Source organism: Leuciscus leuciscus (assembly GCF_965113295.1).
Source record: "Leuciscus leuciscus genome assembly, chromosome: 12".
Lineage (NCBI taxonomy): Eukaryota > Metazoa > Chordata > Actinopteri > Cypriniformes > Leuciscidae > Leuciscus > Leuciscus leuciscus.
The window spans coordinates 9,455,946-9,481,629 of record NC_138736.1 but is presented as its reverse complement, the minus strand read 5'-3'; the positions used below and the strand labels follow the sequence as shown (position 1 = coordinate 9,481,629).

Here is a 25,684-nt window from a genome sequence, read left to right as displayed (position 1 = left end):
TCACCCTATGTTAAAATTAGAGGCAACCACTGCATTTTAACCACGATCCAAACAAAAATGCTACACACTACATGTAGCTTGAGCAGCTGTTTTTGAATTGAATTGAATAATTGCAAGATTTAAAGTAAAAAAATAAACTTTTGATTTGTCAGCACAGACACCTGCACAAAACAAAAACAGCAGACGGACTGAATGAAAAAGCAAATTCAATCTCTGACAGTAGGTGGCGCTTATGGAACAGCACCGGTTTCTTTGAAAAGCAGCTGTTTCTTTTGTTTTCTTTTCTTACAGCGCTGTGCTTAAAAACACTACTTTACATGGAGGTAAGAGGAAAAGAAAATGCCACCAAAACTTTTCTGAAGACAGTCGTTCCCTTCAGAGATACATTCATATAAACCACCAACCCCAATTCAATATTTTTCTTCCTATATTTCGAGCATAGTCAATAGTGAGCTTGTTCTGCCTGGTACAGTACAGCCTGGAATAGAGATCGGCCAAAATAAAACTAAAAGCCGATCGGTTCCGATTTATGGCCGGTTGAGTGGTGCATCTCTAAAGGTGATTATAATGGGATTCAAAAGCGTAAGACCTGCAGGTCATGCAGCAGATCTATAAGCTGATGAAACCCGGGCTCCTTAGCCCCTCTCTCTGCGCACATGGGGAATACTATCCTCATTTTCCAGGAAACTTGGGAGTCTGAAGGACACCAGAGTCACATGATCAATAACCCGGGCTGTTTAACCAGGTCATACGCTTATACTCCCTCTCCTTCCTTTTCATCCAGAAGAGCACTGGTGACAGCTAACTCTCCCTATTGATTAATGTTGCAGCTCGTCAAATCACCCATTCCAGACACGCACGGGAAAACACAATGCCACAGATGAATTGCCCTGCTGAGAGAGGAGGCTAGGCCAGCCCGGCATATTTATGCCTCACTCTGCTTGCTGTGAATCATTGTTCAACATTTTGTCTCGCTCTCCAACTGTTGTATTGCAAATGCAGATTTTCTTTTTTGCTCCATTACAGTTTGCACTTGCTCTGTTGACTTTGACAGTATGGAAAAACGGGAATGGTGGCAGGGCCACAATTTAGATGTGTAAAAATACTACATAAACCTTAGGATGAATGAAAAGATGGATTTACTGTTGCAACATTTCCTGTCAGAAAATGTTGTTCTAAACCTAATCCTAACCCATAACTTACCCCTAAAATCAGAGGGAAATGATAGTTGAATAACACTTATGTAGAAGCACCTAACCTTGGTTGTAAGTCTACACTTGACTACACTGTAAACTTGTCTCTCAAATCTGATTGATTGATTTATTGGAATATTACAGGATCAACAAAGATGTTGATCTTGGAAGATGTTGGACTCGGTGAAATCACGTTTACCAGTTCTTTACCAGAAATCACGTTACCAGTTTACAAGTCTGACATGGATGCTTTGACTTTGAAGTCATTGGACACTTATTCCCATTAACATGAATTCACCAAGAGGCCTGGACAGCTTTATTTGTCTTGGGCCACATGGCGGGCTGCACAGTTTTGTAACAATTTGGAATGCCTTTTAAATAAAAATTGTATTCCTGAATTAGGATTGAATTTGAATTGAGGATGCAGGGTTGTCATTTGAATGACAAGTTGAATTGACTTCTATAAGTTTAGTTTTCATGAATTACCCAAGAAAATGTTACACACACACAACACATGGGGTACTTCCAGAAAGATTGTAGACTGTAGAAATAAGAGTTTACACAAAAATGTTAAGCAGCACAACTGTTTTCAACATGGATAATAATAAGAAATATTTCTTGAGCAGCAAATCATCATATTAGAATGATTTCTGAAGGATCATGTGGCACTGAATATTCAGCTTTGCCATCACAGGAATACATTACATTTGAAAATATATTAAAATAGAAGGCAGTTATTTTAAATTGTAATAATGTTCAAATGCATTAAAAACTCTTACATACCCAAACTTTCGAATGGTAGTGTATATTGATATTTATACATTTAAATATGTTTTATGTATTTTATAAATTACACCATAAATTAATTAACTTTTCATGGACTATGAAGGAAAGACACTTAATTTCCCAGAATGCTCTATATTATTCATGACAAAACCTGTGTTGGGTCTAATGAAATCCTGTAATTCCAAATCAAATTCCGGTGTGATATTTTGTGGGGCGTTTCTGTCCATTTCATCCAAAGCCTTGTGATATTGATACATTATCCAGCTGTAACCTCAGATAATGCTAGTTAAAAAGTCTTGTGGTTATTTATATCATTGCCAACCAAATCTGATCTCCAGCCTTTTATAAGAATTAACATGGCACGATTGAGACAGTGATTTGGGGAAATGCACTGCTTATTTCACTAAGAATGAATCATCAAGAACTTATTCGGTCTCTGACTTAGAATAGGCTTCCGGCGAGTCCACAGATTTCATATACCATAAACAATTTAAACATTTGTTTGCCTCTCATGTACCCTCTCCTTGTCATGATCGGACAAAACTGGAAACAGTTGCAGGTTCTCAAAAGTGTTTATTAAGCTCAAAAGGGTCAGACAAACAGTTCAGAACAACGGAGGCCGGCGACTCAGGCTCGTGCAGGGACTTGATGGTCTGTGGTGCGCTGGTGCTGTGACGGTGATGAATCCCGATCCCGGTGCTGGAGTGCGGTGAGTCCAATGACAAAGAACAGGAACGGCAGGAAGACACGGCAGGCGAACAAAGACACGGCAACTCCACGGGAAACACAGACACGGCAAACACAGGACCTCAACAAACAATCCGACACTGGAACAGAGAATGGTGTGAGTATATATAGGGAATGGAAATGAATAGCAGCTGTGAACAGTGATTGATGATGATGATGATCAGCTGGAGCGCTGACAGACACGTGAGCGGGACAACGCCCACTCACACATAAACAACAACGACACGAGGCAAGAAGGAAACAATGCATTCAACAACCGTGACAGTACCCCCTCCTCTAGGAACGCCTCACGGCGTTCCCAGACTCCCTTACCTGTCGATTGTAATCATCGATAAGAGAGTGATCCAGGATGTCACGAGCCGGAACCCAACTTCTCTCCTCCGGACCGTAACCTTCCCAGTCCACCAGGTACTGGAATCCGCGTCCCCTCCGCCTAGAGTCCATAATGCGACGGACCGAATAGGATGGTTCCCCATCTACGAGTCGCGGCGGTGGGGGAACCGGGGCAGGCGGATTTAATGCGGGAAAAAAAAACGGGTTTAATTTTGGACACGTGGAATACCGGATGAATTCTCCTGTACACTGGAGGGAGGTTGAGGCGGACTGCCACCGGACTAACAATTTTGGTGACAGAAAACGGGCCAATGAATTTAGGAGCCAGTTTATTGGATACGGAGCGGAGCGGAATGTTCTTAGTAGAAAGCCACACTTTGGAACCGACGACGTATACGGGAGGCCTAGACCGGTGGCGATCGGCCTTGGCCTTGATGCGCGCCCGCACACGGAGGAGAGTCTCACGGGCTCTTGTCCATGTGCGGTGACATCTCTGGACAAAGGCGTGAGCGGAGGGGACCGCGACTTCGGATTCCAGACTGGGAAAGACCGGTGGCTGGTATCCTATACTACACTCAAAAGGAGATAGGCCCGTAGCTGACACTGGCAACGAATTGTGGGCGTACTCCACCATAGGCAGTTGCTGACTCCAGGAGGAAGGATTCCTGGCAGCCGTACATCGCAAGGTTCTCTCCAGGTCTTGGTTGGCTCTCTCAGTTTGACCATTGCTCTGAGGGTGAAACCCGGAAGACAGACTGACCGTCGCCCCCAGTAACTTACAAAACTCTCGCCAAAATTTGGACACAAATTGGGGACCCCTGTCGGAAACCACGTCTGTCGGGAGGCCATGTAACCGAAAGACGTGATTAACGACTGCAACCGCTGTCTCCTTGGCTGAGGGTAATTTGGGCAAGGGAACAAAGTGGGCTGCCTTCGAGAATCGGTCCACCACGGTTAAAACTACCGTGTTACCCTGGGAGGGTGGGAGGGCGGTAACAAAATCTAGAGCGATATGGGACCAGGGTCTCGAAGGCACCGACAGCGGTTGGAGTAACCCATCTGGGGGTCGATTAGACGACTTACCAATAGCACAAACTGAGCAAGCCAAAACAAAATCGTGAACGTCGCGAGCCATAAGCGGCCACCAGAATCGTTGTTTGACCAAATAGAGGGTGCGACTAACTCCTGGATGACAGGCTAGACTAGAACAATGGCCCCACCGAATAACGTCTGGACGTAGTTCCTCCGGCACAAATAAGCGGTTCGGTGGGCACCGGATCGGAGGCGTTACCCCTTCTAGAGCCTTCTTGACTCTCGATTCGACCTCCCAAGTGAGCGTAGAGATAATTAGGGTCTCAGGAAAAATACGCTCGGGAGTAGGTGCGTGTTCGGATCGATCAAAAATACGCGACAAAGAATCGGGTTTGATGTTTTTGGAACCCGGACGATACGAGAGGGTAAAATCAAAACGGCCGAAAAAAAGTGCCCACCGCGCCTGCCTGGAGTTCAACCTTTTAGCGGATCTAATGTACTCCAGATTCTTATGATCCGTCCAGACGATAAAGGGTACCCCGGACCCCTCTAACCAATGACGCCATTCTTCCAAGGCTAACTTGACCGCCAACAACTCCCTGTTGCCAATGTCGTAATTTCGTTCAGCTGGTGATAAGCGATGGGATAAAAACGCGCATGGATGCATCTTGTTGTCTGAGGGTGAGCGTTGTGAAAGAACTGCGCCTACCCCCACCTCTGACGCGTCGACCTCCACCACAAACTGACGTGAGGAATCAGGGGCGATTAAGATGGGAGCCGAAACAAAGCGGCTCTTGAGGTTGGAAAAAGCAGTCTCGGCTGCTTCCGACCACCTGAACGCAGTTCTGGGGGAGGTCAAGGCAGTCAGAGGTGCGGCTAGTTGGCTAAAGTTGCGAATAAAACGCCGGTAGAAATTGGCGAACCCCAGAAACCTCTGTAGGGCCTTACGGGAATCTGGGTTTGGCCACTCTACCACAGCCTTAACTTTGTCAGGATCCATACGCATACCCTCAGCCGACACGATGTGTCCTAAGAAAGGAACCGACTGTGCATGAAAAGCGCATTTCTCCGCCTTGACAAAAAGCCCATTCTCTAGCAACCTCTGGAGTACTCGTCGGACGTGCTGCACGTGTTCCTGGAGAGACGAGGAAAAAATCAGAATGTCATCCAGGTAAACATAAATAAACTGATCGATCATGTCTCGCAGCACGTCATTGACGAGTGCCTGGAAGACTGCGGGACTGTTGGACAAACCGAAGGGCATGACCAAGTATTCAAAGTGCCCCCTAGGGGTGTTAAAGGCAGTCTTCCATTCATCCCCCTTCCTGATACGGACCAAATGATAAGCATTACGTAAGTCCAGCTTTGTGAAGATGGATGCTCCCTGCAACCTCTCGAAGGCTGAAGACATCAGCGGCAAAGGATAAGTATTCTTTACCGTGATGTTGTTCAGCCCCCGGTAATCAATACAAGGTCGCAGCGATCCATCCTTCTTCCCCACAAAAAAGAACCCCGCCCCCGCTGGAGATGAGGAAGGTTGGATGAACCCGGATGCTAGAGAATCAGAAATATATTTCTCCATAGCCTCCCTCTCCGGAACCGAGAGTGAATAAATCTTGCCCTTAGGCGGAGACTTACCTGACAGTAAATCTATAGCACAGTCGTAGGGACGGTGCGGAGGGAGAGAAGCAGCCCTTGACTTACTGAACACTTCCCTCAGGTCACGGTACTCCGCGGGCACGTTTGATAAATCCACTGCTTCCTCCTGCAACACAGGAACAGAGACAACAGAACAGGCAGACACAAGACAAGAACTATGACATTCAGCGCTCCAGGCTGATATGGTTCTCTGTTTCCAGTCAATGCGGGGGTTGTGTTGATGGAGCCAGGGGTGACCCAAGACAATGGGGGTGTGATGGGAGTCCGTGATGTAGAATGATATTGTCTCTGCATGGTTCCCTGAGGTGATGAGTGTAATGTTCTCGGTGGCCTGGGAGATGGTTGGTAGTGACTGTCCATTGAGTGCATGTACAGTGATTCTCTGGGGAAGTGTTCTGAGTGGGACTTGAAACTGTAGTGCAAAGGTGCGATCCATAAAATTTCCTTCGGCCCCAGAGTCCACCAGTGCGGTGCAGTGATGATCGTGGACAGACCATCTAAGTCTTCCCGGGAGGATGGTGGATGTAGATGAGGACTTTTCGGCGGAGATCCCACCCGATAGTAGCCTCATACTTACTATCGGGCTTGACCTTTTACCGGGCAGTTGTTAGCAAAGTGTCCCGCTCTCCCGCAGTACAGGCAAAGGCCAAGGGATCTCCGCCTCTCCCTTTCCTCCCGGGAAAGTCGAGCTCGACCCACCTGCATGGGCTCGGGATCGGAGGGACCGGCCGCGTCCATGCCACTGGACCACTGATGTTCCACCCCCCCACGAGGCAGGCTGGGTGGAGCGCGTGGTCCGACCCGGGCTAGTCGGGCGTCCACCCTCAGCGCCAGATCGATGAGTCCATTCAGTGAGGGGGGTAGGTCCAGGGCGTAGATCTCCCTCCGGACGCGGTCGGCCAGCCCATGCAGGAACCTATCCCACTGCGCTTCCTCGTTCCAGCGACACTCGGCCGCCAGGGTCTTGAACTCAATGGCATAATCTGAAACAGATCGTTCTCCCTGGCGTAGATCAGACAAGACCCTGGCAGCCTCTCTTCCCGCGACCGCGCGGTCGAAAACTCTTCTCATCTCCGAAGAGAGCGCCTGGAACGAGGAACAGCATGGTTCTTGGTTCTCCCACACCGCCGTCCCCCATAGTGCCGCTCTCCCAGTCAGTAGAGTGAGTACGAATGCCACCCTTGTCTCCTCTCTCTCAAATGTCCGGGGCTGGAGTGCAAAATGCATGCCGCATCGAGTCAAAAACGGCCGGCAAAAGTTAGGCTCACCAGAGTATGGTTCAGGAGTCGGAAGGCGAGGTTCCGACTGGGAGGCGGGCATCGGTGGTGTGGGAGGAACGGGCGGTGCGGCTGGCGCAGCGGGAGGTTGCAGCTGTTGAAAACGCTGGGTCAGCTCGGACACCTGCGTGACGAGAGCCTGAATCGCGCGCGCCGCTTCCCCTTGATGACGGTCCTGAGCGTCCATCCTTTGAATACTTGCACGAACAAAGTCATCCATTGTTGCGGCGGCGGCACCTGCTGCTTCCATGGATTGGTCGGATTGTTCTGTCATGATCGGACAAAACTGGAAACAGTTGCAGGTTCTCAAAAGTGTTTATTAAGCTCAAAAGGGTCAGACAAACAGTTCAGAACAACGGAGGCCGGCGACTCAGGCTCGTGCAGGGACTTGATGGTCTGTGGTGCGCTGGTGCTGTGACGGTGATGAATCCCGATCCCGGTGCTGGAGTGCGGTGAGTCCAATGACAAAGAACAGGAACGGCAGGAAGACACGGCAGGCGAACAAAGACACGGCAACTCCACGGGAAACACAGACACGGCAAACACAGGACCTCAACAAACAATCCGACACTGGAACAGAGAATGGTGTGAGTATATATAGGGAATGGAAATGAATAGCAGCTGTGAACAGTGATTGATGATGATGATGATCAGCTGGAGCGCTGACAGACACGTGAGCGGGACAACGCCCACTCACACATAAACAACAACGACACGAGGCAAGAAGGAAACAATGCATTCAACAACCGTGACACTCCTTTTGTACAAGAAAACTAGCACTTTTCTAATCCTGATATATTTGTCCCTTTATGCATTGATATGCAGCAATGAATTATGGATGAATGGAAAGCTCTTGAACATGGCGCTGTGTTTCTCACCAACATAAAAAGCGGCGTGCCCTCTCGCCCCGTCACATGCGCACGATGTCGGTGGGAAATAATGATGGCGAAATGCAGGGCGAAGGCTGGTCATTTCTGTTGTGACAGGCATCTAAACAACCTGCCGGATGGATTGCTGTAATTGGGGTTAAATGCCCTCAATTAGTAGTGCATTGGCAGAGTTGCACCGCTCGCTCCTCTATTCTATCTCTCCGTCGCTCCTGCAGGAGAAGAGGGGAGGAGGGGGGCAGGTACAGGTGTGAGACTCAGCAGAGTCACTCATGTGGCGCTAACGCTCGCAGCGGTGTGGAGAATGAAGCGGCGGCTCCCTTACAAAATCGATTGCCATATCATCATTGGGTCCACATGCTGGGCAGGAGGGGGTGATATGGCTGCAGATGGTGGAAAGGGAGAAGCATCTTTTCAACGGTGCCTTCTAATGGGTTTTTCTCTGTGTGAGAGTGTGTGTGTTTTGAGTCTGCTACTTATGAGAGAGAGAGCTTTTATAATCATTGGCCACTATCATTGCTAGAGATGCCAGCGTGAGATTGATTATGAGAGTGACTCACATCGACTTTGATAGTTTTACTATATTGTCAAACCAAAAGGTGTCGGTGAATAACTGCGTAAATAACCTCCAAATATGTGGGTAATTATGTTTTTGTTGCTCATTAGATGAATATTTTCTGGTCATAATGCAAGGTTCTGGGCAGGGATGAACATTTGCATTACAGTACTACTGTATGAATATAATGGATGTGCACAATAACACACACTAAGTGTCAAACCAATAAGTTCCATGTCAGTTAATTAGCTTGTTATTCGCAATTTAGCAGATGATTTTCATGCAACTGACAGCATAATTGAACGGACAGCATTGTTTCAAGACTTGTGAGTTTTGCACTGCCATTTTTAATTTGGTGGAAGTCACATGAGCTCCTCAGCTCCATGACTGTGTTTGAATAGAATATTCCAATATAACTGGAATTTTGGTGATATTTTACATTATTTAAGCATCATGTAAATGTGGTTGCCATTGCCACACTAAGATATTGCCACACTAAGAAATGCATGACATACTGTATACCTAACATACTGTATACCACCGTTCAAAAGTTTGGGGTCAGCAAGATTTTATCAGAAAAATATTTCATGGAATTTATTCCTGTGATGCAAAGCTGAATTTTCAGCATCATTACTCCAGTCTTCAGTGTCACACGATCCTTTAGAAATCATTATAATATGCTTATTTGGTTCTCAAGAACCTTTTGTGGAAACCTTGATGCGTTTTTTTCAGGATGAACAAAGTTCAAAAGAACAGCATTTATTTGAAATAGAATATTTTTGTCTCATTTTATAACAACAAGCTCTGGAATAACAGGTAATAAGCCTGATATTTCCCAAATGCCTTTATGAATTAGACTCTTGAAACACAATTGGCGAGTCTTACCCTGTCTGGGGTGTATATTATGCTTTAATGAGCCGGGTATGTGTGTGTACCAGCCTAGCATTCCTCATGAGCAGCAGATCGTGCTGAGCTTTCATGCCGAGTGCCAAATGCCTCTCTTGAATACTGAATATCAAACGCATCCTTTGTGTGGACTTCATGATCCTCAGCAGCTGATTAAACCTCTTCCCCAGTGTGAATATCCCCACCATAAATATCAGATCGGTAATGACGTAAACAGGATTTATCCTCTTCTGGTTGACTTTGTCTTGCATGTCTATGTGAGAGGATGCCTTGGAAAGCCACCTGCCCTCATTATGGCAAATATTTGGATAGAAATGGACCTTGGACGACCCCTCTAATCATGTGTTATTGATGTCCCATTGAAGCCCTGCTTCTAGCAAAACAAGTTCATTGACAAGGCCCAGGTCAATGAACATTGAAACAATAGAGGTGATTAACATTTCATATATATTTATCAGTGTTGCAAACCGTTCGGCTGCATACCATGATACACTAATATTAAAAAGTTTGGGGCAAGTATTGTGTAATTGAGCATCAAATCATCATGATTTCTGAAATATCATGTGACACTGAACACTGGAGTAATGATGCTGAACATTTAGCTTTGCCATCATGGCAATAAGTTACATTATAAAATATATTGAGATAGAAAAGTTATTTAAAATTCTAATCATATTTAACAATATTACTGTTTTTAATGTATTTGTTTGATCAAATGCAGCCTTGGTGAGCAAAATGGACTTCTTTCAAAAATCTTAATAATTCAAAAGTTTTAACTGTTATCACTAATGTCATATTCTAGAAATGTCTTTCTTCTTTTGTTTGGTTTGTTTAATGTCCGTTTCCCGTTAGTAGGGGTTACCGTTAAGGCTAATGTATAGTTGGAACACACCAGGACAGGATGAATAGTTTTAGATTATGAAAACGGTAAATAATGAGCAAAAATCCATCATGGTCTCTGAGGAGCACTTTGTTTGTGAGTCCTCTGTTATTGATGATTTGGCCTATGGTGAGGATGACGGTTTATTCCGGTCGGAGGGTCAGAGGGTAAAAACCCGAGTCTACCCAGTTGGTGTCTGCTTTAAAAACTCCCTTTAACTAATTGGGCCTCCTTTGACCCTGAGATCCCGTTTACTTGCTGATAGTTCCTCCCTGGAGATACAGTATGACGTTATTGGTTCATTTTTTTAAGATATTCTGGTCATGGAAAACACCATGCCTCATGCCTGAAGAAACCTTCTAATTTTTCCACTACTTTTCTACTCGCTCTATTACTGTGGCTGTTAGTATCAGGGTATGTGAGCAGTGCAGAGTTGCATGATTTTGCCTGGAGCAAGAGGCATTTTGTTTGAAAGTCAGAGGAGAAACTTTTTCTCTCACTCATAAGATTGTTCCAATGCTGCTTCATCATGATCACCATGACAACTTATTGTAAAGATAGATACTGTACATTAAAGGAATGAAAGAATCCTATTAATTCATTTTAAAATATACTGAATCAAAAAAATTTTAATTGAATCTAATTGACTATTGAATCAAATAAACTTGCCTTTAAATCAAATCAAAACCCAGTAAATTATGACTCAAATTGTCAACCCAAATTATTAGTAGTTGTTTTTCAATGTTTTTCTTGAACTCTAAATAAATTTAGCTTTTTCATATAATTAATCTGTAACCTTTTGTGTCTATAGACATTGTGTCTTTTAAAATGCAGTTGGATTTAACCAGATGTTGATTTATTCATTATTCTTTATAGAAAGGTTTTATTCATACATAACATGTGATTTAATCAGTTTCAATAGTGTTGGTTAGTAACATCTACTCTTATTCAGTGTGGGTAAGGAATGAGGAGAAAACTATTGCTGTAGTGACTATTCATTTTCCCCACAACATCAACATTGCTTTCTCTTGCCTTTACTGTCATGTATATTTATGTAGATAAATATATTTTATACAGCAGAAATAGCATTTATTTGATCAAAATTCCAATATCGTCAGCAAGCTGTTTAAAATACCGTGGGTATATGTTTATATGGTTGTCAACGAAATCAGATCATTGGATATTGACTAAATATCATCAGAAATAGGCAAGAATGAACATGATGTCGTCCATGGTTCCTGTTCTTTCTGACAATTAAGCGCTCGCAATCACGACTTCAGAAGTGGGAAGTAGGAAACTTCTAAAAATGTGAAGGCAACATTAGTCGTTAATTATTAATATAAAAAAATTTGCTTGAGAATAGTTTGTTTGTAATTGCCAGTGCTTTAAAGGGGACATATCATGAAAATCTGACCTTTTCCGGTTTTTAAGTGCTATAATCGGGTCCCCGGTGGATCTACCAACTCAGAAAACCTGAAAAGTGACAACCCAGTAACTTTGTTTTGGTAAGCATTTCTCTGCAAGCATGTAAAAAAATAAGCCAATCAGATTTCACTCCCCTTCTGACGTGGGAAGGGGATCTTATTATAATATTACCGCCCCTTAATCTGCACGTTTCCACCCACGGCGCCGCCATTTGGTTTTTGCCTGCGACAACAGTGTGAACAGTTCTAACGCAATGGCAAAAGTTCGACTAAAGCAAGCAAACTGTTCTGTCATTGGCTGCACAGACAATCACAGAACACTATTTGACCAAAAAATTTCACAGCTGTCTTACCTCAGGGAACTGTGTTAACTTGTGTAAAAGTTAAAGATGACGGTACATGCAAGTCGATGATATGAATCAATGTAACTCCACAACAACTACACAAATGTATCCACTAACCATTCAGAAACATCCATGTGCTTCTAAAACTTGCAACCTCTACTCCGCTACTGGTTATTTCTGAGATTTTGGATGAGTGATATTTGCGTGTTTTGTTATTGCTGAGGGGAGCAGCCGCTCATCTGCATTTAAAGGGACATACACAAAAACAGTGTGTTTTTGCTCACACCCAAAAAGGGGCAAATTTGACAAGCTATAATTAATGATCTGGGAGGTATTTTAAGCTGAAGCTTTACATCTTGAGAAAAGGGGCATCATATGTCACCTTTAAGGGATTGAGCAGTTTCTCTTGAGCTCTTTTGTGTTTAATAGAGACCTCTCTTATTGGCTGCTCTTCAGGATTTTTGGTAATTGGTTAATTTTGGGTAGTACTTCACCAGGAATTTACCTAATAAACATTTATTCCCCCAATGAAGTAGAAATCATAATGACTTTTTCAGAGGCATGTCTAGTTGCTTAACAACCTCAGAGTGCTTGGTAGGTCTGGTCAATATGTTTTCTCTGTGTAGAAAATTAATGGCATTTTCAATACCAGAACCGACTGTTAGACTGTATTGGAAAACATGTGTTTCAGGAGGGATGAACATGTGAATGGAAACATTATTTACCATTAATTAAAGAGACTGTGAGGTGGACAACCATGGCTGCGTTTTGTTAATCTTTTCCATTTCCAGTCAGCTTACAAAGAGCAACGAAGCTAAGCTCATTGCAAGTCGATGGCAGCGTTGCTGAGAACAATGTTGTGCAGTGTTGTCAATATTTCATTCTGCAAGGCCACAGTCTCTAGAATTGGCTAGAAAACCTTAATGAGAATGAAATGCTGTCTATTGACTCAGGCAGCCGGAGTGTCAAGAGAGTCGGCTACACTAGACCTCACTCAGTTAGGCTGCGCTCCCAGAATGCAAAATGCCTTATTTTCTGCCCCACCATTTCTTTTTTTTCTTCAATATCTCCCTCTGTTATGTCTCACTCGCTCCCTTTCATACACCACAAGTGTTTTGTCCGAGAAGGCAAGGGAGGTAGTGCCTCCTCAGAAAACCCAGATGAGACGATAATTAACAATACAGTAAAGACTAGAACAGTTAATAGTCACAGATAACGCTGTTGTAGTATTATAGTTATTTTTTTTAAAGCAATGTAAATATTTATTACACTAAGTCTCAAAAGTAAAAAATTTTCACGTTTCACGTCAATACGTTTTTTTATTTCGTTTTTTTCAAATGAATCCTTTTATTCAGCAAGGACACATTGAATTGATCGAGAGTGGCAGGAAAGACATTCACTATGTTACAAATTAATTCCATTTCAAATGAATTATGTTCATTTTAACTTTGTATTCATCAAAGTATCCTGAAAAAAACATTCCGAAAATGCTAAAATTGTAGGGTAAATGGTGCGAACATGCACTGAAATGGAACATTCTTTTGGAGATTTTACCACATATCTTCCCTCTCAAACTCCATTCATCCTGTTCACCTCTAGAGTATCAAAGTCATCTGCTATTTTTCTGGAGTATAAATTCCCAGGTCCCCTTTATTGGACTTATTAGGTGAGCACTGTGACCTTCCAGTCCCAGGCTGTGGAGCTGAGAGGTGTGACAGGCAGTGGCTCCTCTGTGCAGTTTTAATTAACACTGGCACTGGGAGATTGATGGAAATAAGATGCGGGTTGTCGGCACGGCTTTGCCTCTGGCAGGGGGTGGCAATTAAAACTCGGTGGCAGCGCAAGCAACAGGATGAAGAGACAATGTTGGGAGAAGAGGAGAGGGCAGGATTAGGAGACCAATAGGATGTCACCTGTCTTAGACTTGTGTGTTTATGAGCATGACAAGAGGTACTGTGTAATGCTGCAGAAGGAGTATGTTTGAATGAAATGTAATTTGTGATGTGATTAAAAAAGTAGTTTGATCCTTTTGGAAAAGCATGCGTTTATTTTACTAGATGTGCATTGACGTGAATGAGAGTGAATGTGAATTACGCACTTCTCATATACTGTGATGTAAAGAGAACTTGCGTTTACATAAGACGTTCTAGGTTGGATATCACCTGGAGATGCCAGGCCTCCTGCTGTTAAAGGATCTGTGTGGGAAGGAGAGAGGCTAATTTTGTGTGATAACGTCCTTTCTTATTCTCTCACGGAGAGAAAGCGAGCGCTCAGACTGATCATGTGCTCTACAGGAAGTGAAGGGAATCTAATGCATTAGATGTCATTACATAGAGTTCACAGATCAGCTGGCTTGAATTGAGAGAGATGCTTTAAAGGTGCAGTTCAGACTATTTAAAGGTAATGTTTTGAATGTTAACATTCTTTCTCCTATCCATGTTTAACATGCAGAGACGGCTGTAAGTACAAGCCATGCGTGGGTTGAGTCTCCTGAAAAGTGTCACTGGGTGCTTCTCATTTCTTAATTGTGCACACTTGTTTCCTGTCCTTGTGTCTTAGCTTTTCCCTCTTAAGATGCAAGTGTGCAGGGATGAATTGAGAGGAGGGAGAGACTAAAGCTAGATGTATTTGTAAAATTAGAGACGCACCGATATGCCGAAACACAAGTTTTTTCAAGTCAGCATGAAATGGCAATTCAATTTATCTATTTTCTAAATACATGTTATTGATCTTATTGTGAAAAGTCCATCCATGCTGTGCTATACTGTCAGAGCACCGTCCACAAGGCTATGGCTCTAACCAGAGCTTATTTTCTGCAATAATCCAAAAGCCAATGGAAAAATCCTATTGGGTTGTCTAGGGAACCAGGGTGATGCTAATTATGTCATTACTGCAGTGTTCTATACAGAAGAAAATATCTGTAGCTACTCCACTTATTGTGGCTTTGCTCATAGAGTAAGTGTTGCACCTTTTTTTTCTTTTTTTTTTTACGATGTACCAGTATTTAAATTCTGACAAATACTGGTAAAACAAGCTTATAAATAGCAGATATTATAAATATAAAAATACTTTGTAAAAAAAAAAAAAAATTTAAACACACTAGTTGCAAGTAAATTGAGTCATCACAACATAATAATGCACAGTGTGAAATATGGGTGGATATTTATTTTAAAATGTACTATAAAACTCCTCTGCAAGATGCTGTTCTCATTAAGCTTCGCTACTCACAGCATTTAGAGAATTGATAAATCTCTCATGATGCCGGACTTCGATTGATTTCTGGGTCACGGGCTGGAGGACGGGGGCGCGAGAAATGAGGAAGCATCAATTAGAGTATTGAAAACCAGTCACTGGGACGCTATCAAAATATTGCTCTGTGTTTTTGAGTGGCCCAGCTAGCACAATAAAGCAGCATTGGTTTAACCAATGGCATGAGTTTGGAGGCTGGACTGTCTTTTTGTCTGGCCAATGGCTGAGGGGGTTCAAGAAACCTGTCAAGAAACAGTTTCTGTGGCTGAAAATCAAATACCTGTAGTATATGAAAAACAGTATGCCAACAGAGCAGTATGTAATCTATGTATGTATGAATACATAGTTTTCGGGAAGGCGAAAAGAACCCGATTGACTACTTCCACCGATTCTGAAGTGCGCATTCATTGGACACTTTATTATCCCATGAGGCCACGGGAGAGGGGTTGTGAATGCCGGTGAAGCGACGCTACTGACGGCGTATGTCACATGACAGTGACAACATGGCAGAGTAGTACATCCAAATTTCTTTCATTATACACACATTCATACTGTAGGCCTTATGTATCCCTGCCCCTTTTCAGCGCTGCGCTCGTTGTGTTCTGTCTTCCGGTTTGTATTTCCACAGCATGAAGGTAAGATCTTACGTATTTATAAATGAACCGCTCGCTTTAAAATCTTCCAGGTCTACTGACATATGTCATGACATCTGCTTAAAACATTACAATGCTCATGATAACTTTCCTTAACTGTACAATAAGTAAATCCACTTCACAGATGCTATAGAAATATACACAGCTTCCACAAAAACGGAAGTTCAAAGACAAAATTCTATAGAAGGTCTATAGAACATGGAGTAAAGGTTTGGCCTGCCAGCATTGCTAAGTTTGCCCATGTTGGTGGATGCTGAAACTACACCATTTGGGGGCAATATTTTCCTGTGACTCATCGGTTTCTTTAGAATATAAAGATTTTAGGTTTATTTATTATCCTAAAAGAGATTTTTAAAAGCAAAATACAATGGAAAACTCCCTCAACTATTTCTTTTTCTTTTTTTCAGTGGAGAGAACATGGTTTTATGTGAGTGCGTTATGCTCTGACTTTTCCCTTGTGAGAATGGAGCATTCAGCATGTAGGCTAGTCTGCGCTAAACAAAGATTAGAGCAACCTCCAAGAGACCCCTTAATGCTCAGTGAATCCCGTAGGTGCATCTGGATTTAGTGGCACTAGCATGATAAAAATCCTTAATTGGCAGCACTAATCTGTGTGTTTTGAACAACAAGCACTTCATTGAGCTGAGATGAGTGACGGGGTGATGTGGCACGACTCTTATTCTGGAGTTGGCCATTGATGTGAAAGCAGGATTAAACTCTGATAGAGGCTGTAAATCTGCTAATATGCTGCAAAAGAACAAATTGCTTCTTAGGTTTGTTAGATAGTCAACTCTTTGATCTCTCATTTGTGAAGAGAGGTTGATCTTTTTGTTTGAAGCAGTACATTCAAATTCACATTTTGTTCACTTTGGGTTAAGCAGTGCATAGAGATGTATATAAAATATATAGAGAACAGGCTTTCATTTGAATGGTTTTTATCATTGTCAAAGAATTTGATAAATCTCGTTTTATCACAGATTTTACACACAATACTTTGTGAAAACCAAAACTGCCATTCAGATTTTGGGGTATGATGGTATTTTTATTTTATTTTTATTTTTAAGCCTTATGCTTTCTAAGGCTACATTCATTTGATCAAAAATACATATATATGTGATCAATATTGTGAAAAATGATTACAATTTATAATAACTTATTATAATTTGTAATATTGGAATATTTTTTTTAATGAAATTTATTCCTGTGAAGGCAAAGCTGAATTTTCAGCAGCCATTACTCCACTTTTCAGTGTGACATGATCTTTCAGTGTACCCAAATGTAGCCTAGATTTTGAAATTACTTTTAAAGGGACAGTTCACCCAAAAATGTAACTTCTGTGTAACACAAAAGTTATTTAGCAGAATGACCAAGTTCATTTTCATATGATGAATACAAATAGGAACTTGGGCTGTCTAAGGTCTAAAACAACAGGGTTTTTTTTTTCTTCTTCTTGTGGAACACCGAATAATGTATTTTGAAGAATGTTTAAATTGTCAATTGTCAATGAGGCCCAAAACAACATTGTAAACGATTAATTTGTATTGTACAGACAAAAAACAACAACAAAAAGATACAGAAATTTTTTCATAATATCTTGTGTGTTCCTCAGATTAAAGAAACAACATATGAGGGTGATTAAATGATAACAGAAATGTAATTTTCAGGTAACTGTCCCTTTAAGTGCTTTTAATTGAATGTTCTTGCCACGTTCAACAGGCGTGACATCACTGTCCTGAGATTGGCTTCTTCTTTCAAGATTGTCAGTTAGGAAATGGCTTTTTTTAGGCAGGTCTGAAAAGGCCAAAACCAGACCAATCTAGATAGTGTCTATCTTTGAATTAATGCACACTTGTCTTCAACCACAGACTACTAACCTGTGTCATTATCATAATCGTAATGTCTTATCTTTTCAGCACTGCAATTAACCCTACCTTGATTAACATCAATAACTCTCTTAGAGGACACAAAATCATTATATTAGATTACTTCAATCCATCACAATCCCCTTTTATTTGCTCAAACCCATATTAAAAAGAAAAATGGATGTTCTGCTCACCCTCCTTCCTCTTGAAATGCAGAGCAGGTGGTGTGATTATGTCAGCACTGATGTCTGCTGTCAGCTATAGCTTTAGTTCACACATTTCCAATATAATATAACATTGTAAATAAATCCTACCCAAATCTGTCTGTTCTCTTGTCTAAATAGTCACAGGTCTAAATGTTTCTAACAGGGTTTAATGGAATTCATTGAAATGTTAGACTGTTGTTATTCACGAGTTCTCTGGCTGTCAGGGTGTGTACACACCAGCGCACTATTGTGAGATGAGGAGAAGAATTAAGAGGCAGTTTTTTTCTTCACTGCATGACAAATTCAGCTTGTATCCGTAAGGAGGTTCAATTGTGAAAATGTGTCAAATACGTTCACTTTAAAGCTACACTGTGTAGGATTTTCTCCCATCTAGCGGTGAAATTGTTTATGACTTTCTAGCCCCTCCCATTCCGAGGGCGTTTTAACTCCTACGGTGGCCGTATTATTTCAAATCTGCCAGCAATCGTGAGTAATCTCCCCCTCGCATTCGTCACGGTGCCACTGAGTGTAAAAACGCGAAAGGCGAAGTTTGAATTTCCAGGTATGTCCCTCTTTGGCTAATGTATTTTCAAGATGGAGGCACAACATGGCTGCCGCCATTCGAGCAACTCGCTCGTATGTATTAAAAATGGCAGATTCTACGCTTACGAGAATACTTGATTAGTTGGTAGAAGTAATTACACATTAATGAGCACATATCATTTTGAAAGAACAAAGTGTTTTTTCCTAAGAATCAACTTAAAAAATTACACAGTGTAGCTTTAAGGCGAAATGAGTGTCTGTTGAATCCCTTTGTGTTCAGTGGAAACACAGTTCACCTAAAAATGAAAATTCGGTCATCATTTACTCACCCTCATGTCGTTCCTTCTTTGGAATATAAAAAGGTACTGTATATTTGATGGCTCGATGGATGCACTATCTCTTTTAACATTGATAAGTGTTTATGACATCATGCAATTCAAGAGATTAAGGCAAAATGGTCACTTGTAAGGTTTCATGATGGTTAGGGTGCTGACTATGTAGAAGACATCAAGGCAGCTCATACAACTTAATAGTTTATTATACTCATACTTAGTATTATACTTATATATTATATACAACTATAATGATATATAATATAACCACATACATACATACATACATGTATATATTATATACACTACACTCACGTAAAACGATATAGCAAATCTCAACTGCCTTATTATTATTTTTTTTTTACAAAATTTAACTATATTATCGCCCAGCTGCATATATAAACATAGATATATAAGTATATAACTTTATCCGCATACATACATTATACTTGCGTAGGGCAAAACTAGCAAATCTCAACTGCTTTATTGTGTATCGTAAAATGTGAACTATAATCTGCTAAATGCATGACGATGCATCATGATTTTCTGTAGAATTGCTCTGAAACTATGTGTATTGTGAAGAGCTCTATACAATTTTTTTTAGATTTGACTGGAACGGAGCCTGAATCTCTTCCTTGTATCAGAAAGTAGACCTAACATAGCTGTATTCAGACCATGTTCCATTCAGCACAGTGTTCATGATTACGTCACCACTTCATTCACCAGAGGGGCCACAAATGAGAGGAGATGAGACGCTGTTCACACAGCTCGCCAGAGGTCAAGGGTCACGGCCACCGCACACTCCAGAGCAAAAGTCAATTCCATTTCACCCTCAATTCTATTCACAGGAAAAGTAATTTAGTTGATCCAATCCCAAGCAAGGGAACGTTCTATTCCGAGTTCATTTACAGGTAAAACCCTGATGCAGACAAGAATTGAATAGAACTTGTCACATTTTTATATTGAGGTGCTTCCTTGTGGTATTGAAATGCAGTTTACCATGTTAGTACTATGTGTAAATTGCTGCTGAAATCACCTGCAAATTCAACAAGCCATCCATATACATTTTCACAAAACATCAACATCTAGCTTTTGAATGATTACATTCCCTTTCACTATTCAACTTAGATTTTTTTTTTTGCCTTGCTATGAAAATTTCATCGAATTGAATGTGTAGCCACGTAGCCGACAGACATTTTATGACTGTAAGCATAGAGTGTGCTCCTTTAACAAGTATAAGACGGCTTTTGCTATTTGAACTCAAAGCATTTCCATATGTTTATCTCTGAGAGACTAACAACCCTCAGGATGTATTATAACCAGAGGAACATTTGTTAATCTACTGACGGGAGCACTGGCATAAAAAATCATACCATGACGTTCTGGGCTTGTTTTTCGCTCCAGCTGAGGCTTAAAATGCTCTGCCTGGTGTTTGACAACATTAAAGAGGGCATGTTTTGAGCAAAAAAGTCTTCAAACGTGTGAAGCCTTTTTTAAACAGTCCCCTTTTTGGAAAGCTCAAAAGATTTAAAAATGCTTAGCACGCAATACTTGAACAGTATATAGAAGTGTTTTAAAAGAATCGTATTAATATTGAGGCCGAGGAGAGCTAGATGGAGCGGAAATCAACAATGAAGCAGTGTAAGAGAGAGTCTCAGGCCATTCACTTGCTTGCATGTTCTTACCTTACAATGATTTGCTGATCATGTACATGATAATATGCCTTGAATACGTAAACATTTCGTTTTCTGTCACGTTTTGAACGTTTTTGTGAATTATGCATGTCACCAAGGTAAAAGATTTTTGTCGAAATTGGTTTATCTGCGAAACGTCAATCAACAATCAATATCATTCTGCACCTTCTGCCATCATTTCCCAGAAAAATAAGTTTAGAACTGTCACTGAGTTAGATTATAGCTGTAAAAGTCCCAGATATTATTAAAACAAATTATAGCAATTTACAAATGTAAATATGATTTTTGATTATATTTTTCTGATACTTTGTTAAAATTTTGCTAAAAATAAAATATGTACTGTAATATTATATATTAATATTAGATTTTTGTGCTGGGGTCGGGGTAAATGTTGGCAGTGCAAGTAAAAATCGGAACTACTGGGCCGAATTCATACACAAAATGTAATGCTCGATAATGCATCTTAATACACACTTACATCCGCAAGCTGATATGCTGAGTTTGACCATCAGCAGTGCAAACGTTCATGGCTCCAGTCACCACGGGCACTCACCAAAGGTGTGAGAGCTGTCTTTTTATAGAGACGTGTTAGTGTGTTGATTCATTCACACCTACAATGTGGACTCCTGGAGTCCTGGCACACTGACTATGGGTCGGCCATTTGCCTTCGATCCAACATGCTGCAGAAAGTTGAATGTGAACACAATCTCAGTCCAATTACGCCACAGTGCTGTATGACATTTAAAGGGATAGTTACCCCAAAATGAAAACGGTCATCATTTACTTACCCTCAAGTTGCTCCAAACCTGTATGAATTTCTTTCTTATTTTGAAGATATTTTGAAGAATATGGGTAACCAAACAGTTGATGGACCCCATTGACTTCCATATATCAATGGAGTACATCAACTGTTTGGATACCGACATCCTTCAAAATACCTTCTTTTGTGTTCAACAGAAGAAAGAATTTCATACAGGTTTGGAACGACTTGAAGGTGAGTAAATTATGACAAAGTTTTCATTTTTGGGTGAACTATTAGTAACCCTTTAACAAGAATCTATTACATTTTAATAAGACTTCACAATATCCTGTGATGTTGCACACCTTTGTCTTTAGTTTAGTTTTATAGATGTTGGTCTTTCAAGCAGATAAGAGCTATACTTATAGGTTATAACTGTCACCTACATAGAAAACTGTCACTGCAAAAGAAGGAACAGATTTATCTTGATGAGACTTTGGCTAAACTCAGCCTTCTTCTTTTTCAGCTTTCTTTTGCGGCCACAACTCCTGTCCTGGCAGACAGGAAAAAGTATCCAAATTTCTTCAGGACAGTCCCGTCAGACAACGCCGTGAACCCCGCTGTGGTGAAGTTTCTCAACTTTTACAACTGGAGCAGAGTGGGAACCTTGACCCAGGATGTCCAGCGCTTTTCTGAGGTATGTTGAGGAAAATAACCTGCCCTCTTTCTGAATGTATCTTGAATCATGATATTGTGGCTCAGCCTTCAAACTAAAATGTTATCAATGTTTGTTGGGAGTAGATATTATGTTTTATGTCCTTATTCTTGGACTGACTATATGAAAATGTAGTTAATTTAGCACAATGGAAATTAATGGAGCCAATCTGTAAACGTTAAAATACTCTCTGATTTTAATAGTATAGCCACAAGACATAGACAATGTGAATGTTAACATGATTTTATTTGTGAATAAAATCCCTCACCTTTTCTGTTTAAAGTTATATCCAATATTACAACCCTAAAACAGCCGTAAAAAAATATATCAAGAAATACTTTCAAGTTTTAACAGAAAAATTATTTTAAAAGTTTCACATTTATGCTTTTAATTCCACTGGTAATTGGGCTTATTCACTTCCATTTTAAGTGCCTCAATGCAACCTAGTTTTTCTTTTTTTTTCTTCTTTTTTTTTAAGAAAACAAAGGTACATGTCTAAATTATTTTTGTGGTATTCAACATTATATGCCAACTTGTATTGAACCAATCTGGTATATTCCTTTAACTGATGCCTTCTCATTGGGAAAATCAAGTATTGTAGTGATATAGAGATATTAAATTGCTCCACATAACCAGCTTTACCTGCCCACCACGTTTTAGAAGAGTGCTTCTCAGAAATATAAGCCCTATTGTTTTCTGTGTGAGTGTGGGTGTGTATCATTTTCTTTCTGTTTGTATTTCATATGAATAGACCCAGTAAGATTTCCCTGTGGAATTGAGTGTCGATCTCATTTCAATGACTGATCTAGACGTAGATTGAATTGATTGGATGAGACATTTATACATAACCTGATCAGGAATCGTGTCGTGTGTGTTTGTGTGTTTATTGTAAGCCTCTGGAAATTCCCTCCTCCAATGGGACATGTTGCTGAAACCCTCCAGGGGCAGAGAGACATTAGCATCTCTTTCTCACACGAGTGCTCCATAGTAACCGTGCGCTGTCAGAGTTCAAAGTATTCCTCAGGCGATAGATCTAAAACCTGGATCATCATTACAGATCCACCTAGCCATGGATCAGTGGTACTGCTAGTGCTAGCAAATCCTGCTGCTCTGAGAACTATAACGCTGACACTGCAGTTTTGTGTTGTGGATAGAAACGTGTGGGGAAAAGGCCCAGAGTGGACTGTTTCAAGCTGAAATGAATTAATCTTTCTTGTTCAAAAAATTAATTGAGTTTTTTGTCAGTTCATACCAATATATTACATTCGCCAATCTATCTGTGATGCTAGCTATATAAGATGCTAGCTTACTATAGGACTCAGTTCTTTACAATTTATGAGAGGAAGCTGACATACCATGCTTGTGACATGGAAAATAGCAGGTGAATTATATAAAGTTGAAGGCTGACTTTGATTTTCCCGGATAAAACAAATATCGGATAAATGCAGGGACACGGCTGTAAACTATTGACCAAGGTCTAAACTGTGTTTTTACAATATTTGCAAAAGGAAATATGTAGCAAACAAAATAAATGCATTCCAGGTGTGTCAAAAATACAGTGACTGAAAGTAGGAGCGGGCGGTATGACCAAAATTCTGTTTCACGGTATGACTAATTTTATTTCACGGTAACGATATATTTCACGATATAGTTATTTATATATGTAGTTATTCTCGAAAAATCGACAAAAATGGCTTTGTATAATAAATAAACCCAAATACTTTAGAAATGAAAAGTTCTTCACCTTGTTTGACATTTTCTACCGTGGTAACGATATATACAGTCATACTGCACAGCCATTAGTGAATAACTAATAATTGTAATTATTTATTTTTAGTTATTATTTATTGATTTATTATTTATTGATAGTTTTAGCATTATAATTTAAATTATAGGTATATTATTTAATTCATATAATTGATATACATTATTTCAGCACCTCTTTTCCCAGTCTGTCAGTAACGCTCTGTTTAGTTCCTGTCTCTGTGAAGCCCCTCCTTCTGATTCATCAGCTGGACCACTGTGTTGTGATTGGTCAACCACTTTGAGCGTGTTTCGGAAATTTCACGTCCCTTACCATAATCACGAGTTTCAAGTTTCTACTAACGCAATGCAACCATGCCTTTTTGGCATTTGCCTTGGGTGGAAATATTATGTCGTGTACGTTCCCGGAAGAAAACTCAAGACTACAATCGAGGCGTTTCAGGGAGTTCAGAAACAGTGCGCACTGATATAGAGAGTAACTCCCTTTGGAGTGAACTTTGTGACTTGTAACTTTGCAACATTACACACTTAAGAAAGTTGAAAATGAAAAAAAAGGCACAAGATCCCTTTAAGAACGTTCTAGTGAAAGAAAAAAAAGAGATTATTTTATTTTATTTTTAAAATTAATGTCAGGCAAAGTTGTCTTATGTCTCAAGAATCTGCATATTTATTTATAATTAAGTTAGTAAATACTATAAATAAATAAGCAGTAACGCTCTGTATCTGAATGACCAAACAGCATTGTGCTCTTGCCTTTGGAGAGCTAAGGAGCTTTAGGAAGAGTTGTGCAAGGTGTAAATCCTTTTATCTTTTCCTCTGGATGGAGATGCTGAACAGACACTGATCCCATCAGCATCCTGCCTGAGGAGGGCACTGGAAGCCTGATTAGCATAACAGTGTCACACTCTCTCACCCTCAGCGGTGCCATATCACAGGATAGCTGCCTGCCCTGTGTGTGTGATGTGACATTTCAGGAGAAGGTGCATCTGTTGTGTCACACAAATTAGGAGGTGTGGATCTAGAACCTCACTTGCTGGCCTTTTCTTGGAGACTTGGGTTGACTGCTGGTGTCTCAGAGGATTAATAATATTCATCTCAAAAGCAAAAGTGCTTCACTCTAATTGCATATATGGAAATCCTTCCTTTAATACTAGGGATAAACAATGCGATTTTGATTTGTGTGTGTGTGTGTTTTGTGCATGAATGCTCTGGTTTTCTATCTCAGCTTGTTCCAGTGAAGTAATTTAGCACCTGTCCTGTCGGCTGCTTGATATCGGACACATTGCAGGAGGCTGTCAGTGTTTTGCCTGAGTGTCTATCAATAAGTGGATTAAGGGCTGTTCACACTCCCGCATGAATCACACACCAGTATGCTGTTTTACAGATTAAGACCCAATCCCCTTTTTATGTGGTAAAAGATTAGATGACTTGGGCCCCCGATGAGGAATTAAACCCATTTGTCAGGCCTCGCACTTTGAGTAGGATTGTGTGCGTTTGTGTGTTTTTGTGTACATAAATTGCTGTGCATTTACAGTAGTTGTCTGTGAGGTGTTGAGGGCATCCTATCTATCTATCTATCTATCTATCTATCTATCTATCTATCTATCTATCTATCTATCTATCTATCTATCTATCTATCTATCTATCTATCTATCTATCTATCTATCTATCTATCTATCTATCTATCTATCTATCTATCTATCTATCTATCTATCTATCTGTCTGTCTGTCTGTCTGTCTGTCTGTCTGTCTGGGGTAGGAAAAAAGCTAAAATCTGCTTTATTAGGCTATATATAAAATATTTTTTTAAGAAATGCATATTTATATATGAAAGATTAAGTGCATTTATAATATGTATTTTTTTACATTCACTTAATTTAAATAAGAAATATTTACAATTGTA

General features: G+C 40.6%; 1 protein-coding gene across 2 annotated transcripts in view; it reads left to right on the top strand.

Moving 5' to 3' along the window:
• gabbr2 (gamma-aminobutyric acid (GABA) B receptor, 2) overlaps positions 1 to 25,684 on the top strand; it is a 211,642-nt gene that overhangs the window by 106,058 nt on the left and 79,900 nt on the right. For both annotated transcript variants that reach the window (XM_082187048.1, XM_082187049.1), the window contains exon 3: positions 21,829 to 21,999. In XM_082187048.1, coding sequence (XP_082043174.1) covers positions 21,829 to 21,999 — 171 coding nt within the window. The remainder of the gene's footprint in view (positions 1 to 21,828; positions 22,000 to 25,684) is intronic.